General features: G+C 52.9%; 4 protein-coding genes across 4 annotated transcripts; 1 reads left to right on the forward strand and 3 right to left on the reverse strand.

Annotated features, from left to right (window-relative positions):
• Nucleotides 1–2,032: 2,032 nt before the first annotated feature.
• On the forward strand, nt 2,033–3,880 carry Z517_00119 (uncharacterized protein; the record flags this gene model as incomplete). Its single annotated transcript, XM_013433085.1, has 2 exons — nt 2,033–3,047; nt 3,246–3,880. 2 exons carry the CDS (start codon nt 2,033–2,035, stop codon nt 3,878–3,880), a joined length of 1,650 nt encoding a protein of 549 aa, XP_013288539.1.
• Nucleotides 3,881–4,700: 820 nt separating this feature from the next.
• Z517_00120 (uncharacterized protein) lies at nt 4,701–6,323 on the reverse strand (the record flags this gene model as incomplete). Its single annotated transcript, XM_013433086.1, has 1 exon — nt 4,701–6,323. The coding sequence occupies one exon, from the start codon at nt 6,321–6,323 to the stop codon at nt 4,701–4,703; it is 1,623 nt and encodes a 540-aa protein (XP_013288540.1).
• Nucleotides 6,324–7,088: 765 nt separating this feature from the next.
• Nucleotides 7,089–8,867, reverse strand: Z517_00121 (uncharacterized protein; the record flags this gene model as incomplete). The annotated part of the gene is made up of 1 exon (XM_013433087.1): nt 7,089–8,867. One exon carries the CDS (start codon nt 8,865–8,867, stop codon nt 7,089–7,091), a length of 1,779 nt encoding a protein of 592 aa, XP_013288541.1.
• A 1,756-nt stretch (nt 8,868–10,623) lies between these two features.
• Nucleotides 10,624–12,303, reverse strand: Z517_00122 (uncharacterized protein; the record flags this gene model as incomplete). Its single annotated transcript, XM_013433088.1, has 1 exon — nt 10,624–12,303. One exon carries the CDS (start codon nt 12,301–12,303, stop codon nt 10,624–10,626), a length of 1,680 nt encoding a protein of 559 aa, XP_013288542.1.
• Between the last annotated feature and the right edge of the window lie 196 nt (nt 12,304–12,499).

A 12,499-nucleotide genomic window follows, 5' to 3' on the forward strand; every position in this document is an offset into this window, starting at 1 on the left:
CCCCATGTCGCAAGTGGAACTCGGCACGGCTCGGGGCTGCTGCCTTCTTCGCACCCATGCCTAGCATCCCCGTGGCGCTTTGAGGTACATTGGCGCTATCGAAGGCCATCCTCTTCTTTTCAAGTCTTTGGTGTCCAGGATTCTCGGCATTTCACAAAATAGAGCGCCAACAAACGGGGCAGGACGTGCTCAGGAATTCCCCGAGGTATCTTGGGCCGCAATTGGCCATCTGCCTCACTCACCGCTGGTGCCCAAAGCAGGGCCTGATTTGGCTTGGGAGGAAATCAGGGACTCTCCCTTGCCACTGGTGCAGCCAAACATCATCAACAAAAACCCTGGTTCAGGCGACAAGGCTGCCGCACCTGAAGACCGTCACGTGCGAGGCTGATATACGGTTCGGATGCTTTATGCGGCACATCTCTCTGACTGGCAAAATACAAGACGGAAGAGAAGCCTGACTGACTAGGGATGGCGAGGAAGTGTCAACCAACAGCCAGTCCCATGCTTCCCCGTGATCGGCCACCAGTTCCGTCTGCCTCACGCCCCAATGGAGGCAGACCACCTGGGCAATAATCGGCGCCCTTCAGCTCGATGGAGACACGCGACAAATGGTGGGTACCTGCTTCCAGAAGGATTTGCACCTGCATCCAAGCCCTGTAAATCTTTCAGCGATGAACATGGACTAATTATTTTGCTGTAGCTATCGCTTGGAAGTGATGGCCTGACCTGCATCAATGTGGCGAGGAGACCGGCCTCTTCTCAGCTTATGGGCACGGCGCAGTCATGGATATGTCTTGCGTCCAAGCTGCTGACAGGACGTGCGCCGAGAAGTATGGTAGAATGCCGAATGCCGGAAGTGGTTTTAACTCAAACATCCTACCATACGGTTCATTTGTTGGCTAGGACCGAAAGAAAGCGCCGGCACACAACAAGCATGGTACTCGGAGTATACACGGACTATTTTATACGACGGGCTAACTCCACATTTGCAGGGACGGAAAGTGCCGGAAAGCTAAAGATGCAGCGACAAGTTCTGCTTCGTCGCATACATATGCATCTGATCACTCGATGAAGATTTTAGCCGGGATAACTCGGGGCACTGATCGACGGAGAATGTCGTCTCTGAGATGGTCTAGCGCCACCAGCAAGATAGCTGCTTAAAGCGCCATGACCTCCGCAGCGATTGCAGTCTCGATGAGCAGCAAACAAAACGATCGATGCAGCTGATCCTCTGCGCCAGCCGCTGATTGCGCGGCGGCACATGCCTTTGCATTGCTGCAGTATGGGAGCTGGACAATTATTGGCGACTAGCAGTGACAAGGGGATAACCACCAAATATCTCCTTGCTTTCGCGGAAGGTTGAGCATTTATGTGCAAAAGGTCAACTGATGTTGGACCCCTTAACTGAAGGGAGATGTTTCTCCAAATGTGGCTAGGAACAAGAAGAGGTGTGCCAGTATGGTGCCAACTGCAAGGGGCGCAAACCGAGCCTCATCTGCCATATTGCAGGAAGCTGGGTGGAAACTGGTGAGATAATGCACGAACTTATTTTCGTCTGGGAGTGAAAGCAGCAGTGTTGCAATATTCATCGATGCTCTCTATACCAACCTCTCATCTGTGTCTGACTCTCAGTGGTGACAGCATCTGCATCCATCTCTTCAACCGGGCCATGACTTGATGATGATCTGAAACCCTCACAGTATACACAGAATGAAGTGTCCCGTCTTGACCTGAGCGTGATGGTGATGGTGATTGTGCTGAAGCCGGCGTGGTGCTGGTGCTGGTGCTGGTGTCATGGTCTGGAATGCTCTCGAGCATGGACAAAACACACAACCACCAGCATTCAGGTCACCACATTCCTTCCCGCGAGCACCGAGCATCATTCTTGAACTTGACATGCCTTTTCTCCAGCTCTCTTGTGGTATGGTAGTGTCTCGGGTCGAACCAGCCGCCACCCCATGTTTGTCTCTTGAAGGTATAAGTTCAAGTCGTTCATCTGTCCCTTCAGTCAGACCGTTTCGTCAACGTCAAAATGGCAATGGCCTTTTCTTACAGATTTCTGCTCTTATGTCTCGCTTTGTGTATCGGTTCTGTTCTTGCATCAACCCCGATAGGTGACTGGGAAGGTATCGCCGCCAGCCTGCGCAGCACCTTGGACGCCATCGAGCTGTCCCATGCACAGCATGTTCCGCCGTCCAGAGCGGCGCGGTCACGGAGAGACGCGATATTTCGAGCAGGTCGTGCTGGGTATTGGAGACCGTTGACTCGCAGTCAGCGGCTGGATCCGTCACAAGATTTTTCAGAACAGCTGAACGAGTTGGTGGGCGAGATTGGAAACGCCATCGAACAGCTGATTGAGTTGCTTTCGTCGCAGTTCACGCTTGCAACACTATTACCTTCTCTCGCCACGTCCACGCAGTCACAACCACACCCCACCATCTTGCCCATCACCAATGTCGACCCTCACTCTCCCTCTCCGTCGTCGACCATGCTGACGAGCTATGCGACGTCAAGCCCAAGCCCCTCAATGCCCTCAATTTCGATCCCATCGTCCTCCTCTTCGACGACTGCCACGTCCATCTCCGCGTTTAACCCACAAGCCTCTGACCTCAATGTGGTCTACTACTCGCAAACGGACCTGACTCCAATCATCTCGCTGACCCAGGTCTGCAACGACCTGGCCGTCGATATGGTCATCATGGCCTTCGTCACGCATCTCGTCAGCAGTGACGGCGGGGGATACCCGGCCATGAACATGGCCTCGAATTGCTGGGCGCCCAACGCAGCCCAACAGGCCGTGGGAGCTACGAGGCTGCTCGACTGTGTGGGCGATGGCCTAGCCAGCAAGATCGCCAGGTGTCAGCGGCAGGGCAAGAAGGTCCTGCTCAGCCTCGGCGGGTCCGTGGGGGACCTCACGCTGCCTAGCGATGACAAGGCTATCGAGGTCGCCAATACCCTCTGGGGCCTGTTTCTAGGAGGGACGGCGAATGCCACCCTCACCCCGCTGAGGCCGTATGGGGATGTAGTTCTTGATGGGATTGATATTGGTGAGTTTTTTTATTTCTTCTAATCCTTCTAAATCCTTTCTCTCCTGGGGGAGAACTCCTAGCTGTTTGTATGTTGTGGACTCGTTGATCCTCACTCCTCACTTCTTCACTTCTGGTTTTTCTCCTTCTCTCCCAACCTTGATCCATTTGGACGACGTCTCCAAGACTGACCGAGTATCTTATGGTGCCGTGAAATAGACAACGAATTGCCCTCTGCCGCTACGCACATCTCGACCCTAGTCTCGACTCTACGACAACTCATGGCTACCGACCCGTCCAAGGCGTACTACCTCTCAGCCGCGCCGCAGTGTCCGCGGCCCGATGCGTCGGTGCCCGTGGCGAGCCTGCTCAACGACATTGATTTTTTTAGTGTGCAGTTCTACAATAACCCGTCGTGCCAGCTCAGCGCGGGCAATGGGTTCTTCGACTCGCTACGGGCCTGGTCCGACGACCTTGTCCTCGTCGGTAATACTGCCCCGACAGCCCAGCTAAGGGCGAGGAGCAAGAGATCCGTCGGATTGGATGCTCGGGACGCCCCTTCTGGCTCCTCTTCCATCTCTCCAGGTGGAGATGTCAACATATTCCACGCTATCAACAACGGCATCACCGCCCCGCGCCTGCTCATCGGCACCCCGGCCTTCCCCGGCGCCGGCTCCGGCTACGTCGACGTTGCCACATACAAGTCCATCCTCGCACGGGCCAAGGCCATGGGACTTCCGAACCTGGCTGGGGCCATGTTTTGGGACGGCGCGTATCAAGAGGTCAGTGCGCAGTGGGTCAATGGCGAGAACGTCACATTTGCGGAGGCGGTTAAGGAGGTTTTGGGGGAGTGAAGGGCAGTGAAGCAGGAAGAAAGGGGTGAAAGAAGGAGGAGAGGGAGAGATGAACTCAGTATCAGATACTAGAACTTGAACTGGTGAGGGAGTGAGGGAGCGAGGGGGTGAGACAAGAGATTGGTTTTGTGAGACAGAAAAAAAAAAAGAGAGAAAGAAAGATCCGAGAAAACCTCTACACTAATTTAATTTGATCTGTGTCCTTCCCCCTTGCTGTGAAGGCGGCGGGACAGGGGACTTTTCACAGAAGACGAGGACTAAGGGGGAAAAGGTAATAGAAAAATACGAAAATACGGAGGAGGGTCTACGTACCCATCGATCCATGTACTGAGATTGATACTGCAATTTGACATTGACTTTGAAAATGGTCTTGCTGCGCTGGGGCTGTAGATCAGAATCGACTACGATACCGACACCGACAACGGATGCCTTTGGAGGATTTGCACGTCAGCGATGCGAATAAGTGCCTAGTGGAAGTGGAAGGGAAGAAAAGGGATGAATCAATGACTGGAAGGAATGACTAGATGGAATGAATGGAACAGGTAAAATGTGTAGACAGTGATAAGACGAGGGCCTAGCTGTCCCTCACCTCCTTTTTTATTTCCCGTTTCTTTTTCTCAAGTATAGATAGATATATGTAGATGATATCCGTATTTTTGTTTTTTCTTTTGGCTCGGCCATATCAATAGTCAAAAAATACCCAAGACGTGTCCATAAAGTAACCCTCCCTATCGAATAGTATCGTATTCTCTTCCGTGGCTTATAAGAATGACATCCTAGCCCAAAGTATGATTGCACGCCTTTAGTGACACGCAGTGGCTTAGTCGACGTTGATCTTGACGTACTCGCCCTCGTCCTCAGAGCCGGATTTCTCCCAGTCACTCAAATTGTCCTCCTCATTGACACTTTCATGGTGCTGGTGTTGTTGTTGAGCCTGAGCATGGCTTTGGCTGTTGCTATCCTCTGGCTCATACCTAGGAAGGGTCTCCGTCGTTTCGTTGTGGGGAGCCTCACACCCGACCGTCTCGGAGCGGTCGTCGCGGTCTCGCCATGCTTCTTCTTCCTTGGCCTCACGACGCTTTTCTTTCGCTTCTCCTGTCTCCCCCATTGTGGTATCCATCGGATAAGAGAGCTGGATTGTGGGAGCCTTGTTGTGAACCTGAGGGACAGTCGCAGGCTCGGCGTCGTACATGTCCCTGTCCTCGTCGTCGGCGGCATCAAATAGCAGGTCTTTCTCGTTCATGTATGCATCCTCCGGTTTCTCGTCAAACCGCACAGGCGAGGGGGACGAGCTGCCCCCGACGTGGACTTCCTTCTTCTCAAAGGTCTTCTCAACCTTAGGCACGCGGATGATCAAAACGCCGTCTGTCATCTTGGCAGTGATGCCCTCGACGTCAACGTTGGCAGGGTCTTTGGACGTTCCCAAACGAATGGTCTTCTCAAAGACGCCGGTTTCGCGCTTGCGGCCATCCACGACCAAGCGTGACATCATGTCTTCGTCGACACCGGGACGGTGGACAACGCCAGCGACACGCACGACCGATTTCTCGCCATCCCAATCGACGCCCACGTCGGATTTCTTAGCACCGGGGAGAGAAAGGTGGATGATGTAGGCCGAAGCCGTATCAAAGATATCGGTTCTTGGCTCAAAGTCGGTCTCGGTCGAGCGCGGGGATCGCAGTCCCAGACCTTCAGCGGCAGAGGTCAAGTCGACCCCAAGACGCTCACCAAGGTTGTTCAGGAAATTGCCTAGGTCGAAGCCGGGTGCTTGACCCGCTCGACCATCGGCAAAGGGGCCGCCGCGGGGTGGTGAGCGCGAGTGAGGTCCATGATGATGGTGTGGTCCCCAACGGCCTCTATGGAAACCTCCGCGGCCCCGGAACCCAGCACGCGGACCATGGCCTTCAGCACCATCGTGTCCCGGGGGCCCATGCTGACCGAAGGGGCCATGAGGGCCGAAGAAGAAGGGAGGAGGCCCAAATGGAGGGGGACCAAATGCATGGGGCGCAAATGGAGGCGGTCCTGTCCAAGGGTTGTGGGCAGCATGATGGCCATGACAGCCACGTCCACCTCGACGGCCGCTGTTGCTTTCTTCGGCGTTGTCTTTGTTGTCCTTGTCTTCGAAGGCTTTTGCGAACCGGCCACGGCCACGGAACGGCACGTTCTTACCTTCGGATGGAAGAGTGGAAGGGTCGACTTCAGGAGGGTCCTCGATGTTTGTCTCGGACTGCTTGCCCTTGGCTTTTTCGCTGGTTTGTGCAGAGGCAGAGGCGGAAGCCTGTGCTCGCGCCTGAGACTGTTCGGCCCCTGGACGAGGGGGATGCGGTGGTGGAGTCGCCGGGACAGGTCGTCGCTGTTGGGCGAAGAAAGGGTGATCTTCGATACCTGCAACAAAGTCCCAGAAGGGATGAGGTGGTTGATTCAAGTAGTAGATGGGAGGCATCTTCCTTGCTTCAGTGATGGATAATGTAGAAAAGGAGTGAGAAATGATAATGATAGAAGAGATGGCAAGCCACAGTACAGGTCAGAAGATCCTTTATAGCAACATTACCTTGAGTTGTGATTACCCCGCCGCCTAGGCAAACGCATTCCCTACGCATGCACCCTCCAAGAACCTTAGGCGACGATGGCGGCGACGCAGCTCGAAGTTGCCAGAAGTATTGGACGCCACAGGCTCAAGTGGTGGCAGACGCAGCCATTCAATTGGGTGCCTGCGCCATGTGGCGTGGATGGCGTGAGTTTCGAGGAGGGACAAGGGACACCGACACGACGTTCTGGGCTGTCGTTATTCTCGGTGCCTAGATGGCCATGCAATTCAACTGGCTGATGGAAGCTTAGATTTGGGGGGGCAAAATTCCTTGGGATGATCGTCAAGCAGATCCTTGATGCTCTATCGGCTTCTGACAACCAGTCCGCGCCGACGGAGGGACGCGTTGCAGCGATCTCCGGGGTCTGGAGGAAAGTAGATCCCTCCCGCTCGGGCTGACTAATGTGGTTCGGGCCCGAGCCACGCAGCCACTCTCAGCCTTGTTGCCTGAGACCAGTAAGGCTACCATATTGCGCACCTTGTACACACATCACACATCCCGAGTACAACACCGAGTACGATATTCACGTCAAGCACATCAGTCGAAGCTGGAAAATGGCTCACTAGAAAGGCTCGCTTCATCTGCGCCATCCCTCTAAATCTCAGTCTGTTCACACAACATCACCTCCGCAACTGAACCTTCATCGTCATCCCATCCACCGGCACAGACGTGACCTGGTTAACGCTCCATACCTCCCGTTCACCATCATCCTTGCCATCTCCTCGCGGTCTGTCCATATCTACCTTCTGTGCTTTCCCTGAATAACCTACTTTCTCCCACTGGAAACCTCTTGCCACGGCACAAAGCACCACCTTGGCCTCTACCATTGCCAACTCCTGTCCGATACAATTCCTCGGACCGCGCTCAAAGGGCCGCCACGCACCGGTTGGTAAAGACGCCACGTATTTTTCATCCAGCCACCTGTCAGGGCGAAAGACCGCGGCATCTTCCCCCCAAACCTTTTTGTTCAGGTGAACCAAGTACCCGCAGACGTAAATTCTTACGCCATTGACCTCAACTTCCTTTTCCTCTCCACTAGTTGTGCGCAGTTTTAACATTACCGGTGTTGGATTTTCAGGCGAGACTTCGGGGATCCGTCGCGCCGTAGATGCAGGGGGATGTAGACGCAACGTCTCCTTGATAAAAGCTGTCGTGTAGGGAAGGCGACTGCCGAGAATGGCTTCAGTCTCTTTACGGGACTCTTCATCTGTGCGCCCGAGGATGTCGAGCGCGTTGAACGGGCCTCCCTCTTTGCCAAAGACCGAATCATGTTCTTCAATCAGTTTCTCGAGAATGGCTGCCGCGGACGGGGACCACGAAGCTTTGGAGAGCTCGAAGCAGAGCCATTGAATCAGGGTCGCAGTCGTGTCCTGCCCAGCGAACAGGAAGCTCTTAATTTGCGATACGGTGTTGCGGATCAGTGCCTCGTCTGGGGTCAGCCCTGACAAGGCGAGGCGCGTAATGGACCTTTGCGATCCGGACTGGCTGTTGTCGTTTGCGACAGACTTGTCCGACTCTTGCACCTGTTTCTGCTCCGCTGCGAGCTGCTCGCGGATGACCTTGGCCAAGTTGCGATTGAATACCTGCTCGTAGAACCATGATTTCGTCGGCCTGATGGGATCAAAATAGACCAGCGGGTTAAATCCCCTACCAACCGGGTACACCAACTTTGAAAGCAGCCTCGACGCTGTGAGAAGACCAAAGGGACCTTTTGATCCCACGCCCTCCGGAGTTGTCTGAGCATGATAATCTTTCTCGATTGCCACAGTTGTGATGATATCTGTCGTTAGATCCTGTGAGTAGTCCTTGAGACTGAACACTTCGCCACTTGCGGCGGCCTGCTTCAATCGGTCAATGAAATCGCGAGTCTTGGAAACAATCAATCCGTCCAGCGTATGCAGATGTTGTGGAGAGAAACCCTTGTTGAACCGCCTTCGCAAGACCTTCCACTCCTCTCCTTCGGCAATGATCAGAGATTCCAAACCAATCAGGCGATACATGGACATCAAGGTATCGCTCTTTGGGAGAGAATATTTGAAGACTGAATTAGGCTGGGTGATTTGCTCCGCGATATCCGGATCTGCGACAATCAGAAAGACCGTGTCGACTGGAAGCAGATCCATCAGGTATGCTGGAGGTCGGCCTAGCGATTCCCAGATCTCTTCAAAGGCATAGTCGGGATGCCTTTTGAGAGCCGGGTTGAGCTTTTCGCCCATATTGACCAAGTGGCCCCATACTGGATGACGGGGCAACTGGGGGATTTCTCTGTAACGACGACGAGCGCTGATTGTGGTCCGGATGATCTGAACGAGTTTGATGGTGAGATAGATGGTGACGAGGGCGCAGAGGAGAAAAGGGAGGCGCTTAGTGTCAAGGAGACCAAAGATGGGTTGGACCATGCTGCCGTGAAGTCAATGGGTAAAGGTTGATACCGTCCTGTCGTTGTGGCCTACGCCAGGATAGAAATACCCAGACACTCTGGTGTGAGGTATCAACAAGGCGCCCTTGGGCCCAGCAAACAGCTAAGCCAAGGCAGATCTGGAACGGCGCGGAGGCTGATGTCGCGATATGCCGTTGCTGTGGAGCAGATTGGAAAGGGGAAGTAAAGAAGTCTGAAAGGGACCTGTGGACCAGATCAATGGGATCTCCGAGGAAAGAAGTATCTAAGTAATTAATTAATGCCAGACAGGTGATTGGCGCAGTCTTTCTGCCCCGGTACTGGTACTTGAAACCCACGATCATCATTGATTGGCGCCTAGAAACTGTCTTCAGGGCCCTTAACGCCTGGCCCGTTAGGGACCAGAAGCCTAGAAAAGTATGGTTTACGAGAGTCTGCGTTGTTTCTCTGCGGGTGAGGTAAGGATTCCAATTCTCAAGATTCTGCCACACACCTACCTGGGTACCCATCTAAACTGGTACCTCACCTACGTAAAACATTAGAGAAAGCCGCCGTGTGCGTCTTTGAGGTTGGTGGCAGACAGCTTCATGAGTGAGCTATTTTAATGTGCATTGCACTGACTAAGTAGTATTTTTGGCTTCCATTATTCCGTCCTGTATGCCACCCACAGTAATATGCACTGATATCCTCCGAACATTACAAATCGACCAGAGCCGACGGGTACCAGCGATCCGGGTAGGGAGAAACTCGTTCTTGACTTGATTGTCCCTAGATTGACTCAGGACATTCAGGGCTCTGGACAGTCGACGAGTCGAGCACAAGCCGAGGCCTGATGTAATCAACCCCCACCATGTTTCTCCCTACCTATCCACACCATGCAGGGATCTCATCCCTCCCTCCATACCATCACTCGCCTTATTCACCACACAGAACGTAACCCTGTGCGCCCCTTGCCCCTCCATCCCTCTCCCCACCCATAACATCAAGAAATTATATAATTCATCCCGCAAAATCTGCCTCAAAATGTGCTGGTGAGGTGGTACGTGGCAATTTCACCTTATCCTTCAGAATTACAGAACTTGGGAGGCTAACAAATCTCCCTCAGGCCGAGTGGTTATGGCGCAAGTGAGTTGAATCCTGAAGAATCACCATCACATTAGCGAGGTACAATACTAACCCCGCCCAAAGGTTTCAGGTACACCTGGAGCTCACGCTTCGAAAATGGTACGATCGGAGTACTTGTGGGTTAAATCCCTCGTGGGTTCGAGTCCCACCCTCATCAAACCATATTTTTTTTGGGGCTTGGGAGAGGGTTTTTTTTTAGCTGAGTAGGTGAAAGATGATGGCTTCTTATACAAGAGAGAGGAATGATGTAATCTTTTTACATCCTACAAGATGACATGGGCAATCTTCTTATTCAGGTTGAATCCATAATGCAACTGCTTGGTATATTATTTATTATACTATCGCTTCCTCCAACACAGATGTCACTGTCAGTCAGTCACGTTCGTCAACACTGTGTTCTCTGTTATCATCAAGTCTGGTGTTCGAATATAAGTGTGGAATTGACAGTAGTGCGGCTGATATCGTTAAAGGTAACAGTAATAGATATGTATCATCATCGTCTGGTATTGACTATGAGATAACCTGCACCAGACCTCGCCCGTGCACATACTCGGTACACACCTTTCCATAAATATATGGACCACGGCACAAAGCCTATCCATAGCTGCAGAACGGTTTAACGCAGGACGTTCTCAGCGTATAACTATCTCTGCTTGTTCTTCTTGTTGTTGGGTGTCGTCTTCGCTCTTGATAAGCTCTTGCTCACGCAAAGCTCCCTCGAACCACTCGTGTCCGTCTGGCTCCAAGTGCGGATCATACACAAATCGCCCGAGGACGGCTTTGGCTTGTTCCCAAGTTGTGACCCGCATCTGGTCTGCGTGCTTGACCAGCGTCGTTATAAACCAAGGTTCCTCTGTGGTCTCGACTTTGACCTTTGGATTGGCACGGCGCGTCTTGCTGTTCTGGCGTTGCTCAAACAAGGCACCAGCATACAGCATCCACAAATATGCTTCTTGATAGTGGACCACCTCGGCTGGACTGAGCATCTCCATCGCCGTTGCCATGTCACGCGCCAGTCGAGGCATAATGACATAGGAAGCTTCGCGTATATCGGCGCCATCCTCTATCGTCGCTTCGTGCACCCGTTTGCGGCTCTCATAGACCAGCGTGAGAACCATACACGCCTGCGTCAGCCGTTGGCCTTCCGACTGGAAGATGAACTTCTCCTCCATTATATCCACGTATAAATTCATTAGGTTTCCCAGGTCGTGAAAAGTCTTGGTCGCAATCCACGCAAAGATCATGTCGGCCTTGAGCCTGTCTTGAGAAGTTTTGAATGGCAACGGAGACTCGGCGATCCACAAGCAATATCTCAGTCGTACCATGGCTTCACGGTGGTCGGGAATGTCCACGCAGGGATGAGCGTTGTGAATACCAATCGGAGGGATCGGGAGGTAAGGACAAGCAAGTGCCCATAGCCTCGCGTGTGCTTTCGCAGTCCACTCTCCAAAGGGCAAAACCGTCCTCTCCAGCTTCTTGCATGCCAATTCGGTGGCATCAAACATCATGACCAGCGTGTGCTGAACACGCTCCATCTCGTCGGTCAGAGGATCGGGGAGACGCAAAAGAAAATCCACATGGGCCTTGGCTGCCAGCGTATCCCCCGCCATACACTCCGTCTCGAACAAACAGCGAATGTGTAATCTTAGTGCAGTCAACGACTCGACTGAGGTTTGTCTGTGGTCGGTGAGCCCTTCGCGCAGCAATCTGAGACTTTTGGCGCGCATTTTCAGCCTCGCCGTCGTAAGTTGCTGCATGGTTTGACTCGAATTGAGCCGCACTATGTTAGGGATATGGCCGCACAGCCATGCAAGAGCAGCACCCTCGTTCATGTCTCGGAATCTCTTCATGCTGTGAAGGAAGCTGGATCCTCCAATGACCCTATTAGAATTCTCATAGTTGACCGTCTTGGGCCCGCCCACCGTAAGTCGTCGGAAAAACGGGGGACTGAAGATATTTGGAAGCATGACATCCCTTGCGTATGTGATGATCCGGTTGACTTCGGGTGTGATTTTGACCGGGCACGCATTGAACGGGTCGGATGATCCTTCCAGGAGGAAGACGATTTCGTGGTACTTTGGTTGGACTCGATGGCTAGGCCGTTGCCCATTATTAACACGAGATGGATTATATTCATGTACCTCTTCTTTTTGGAGGAGTTGCTGTTGCAATTTTTCCCATTTTCTTTTCTGATGCGAAATTCGGGCAGCGTGTGCTTTTATCTCAGCTCCCTCGAGCTCTTGTTCCCGAACAGGTCTGTCTCGCTTGGATGGGGGCAAGAACTTGATGTTTGAAGGGAGAGCGAGCAACATACTGGCAGCAGAAACTCAGTCATTGGATCATCGGTTGCTCACAGCACAGAGGGCAGACCTCAACCACCAGGAGGCGGAAGTCAGATGCAAGACGAAGACAATTCTCATCTATAAGGACGCCCCGCAATTCCAAGGAAAATTCGTCGTATATAAGGCCGCGCACGAGCTGTATGCGGTTCAGCTCAACTTCGGCTGG

This window comes from Fonsecaea pedrosoi (genome assembly GCF_000835455.1).
Source record: "Fonsecaea pedrosoi CBS 271.37 unplaced genomic scaffold supercont1.1, whole genome shotgun sequence".
NCBI classification, from domain to species: Eukaryota; Fungi; Ascomycota; class Eurotiomycetes; order Chaetothyriales; family Herpotrichiellaceae; genus Fonsecaea; species Fonsecaea pedrosoi.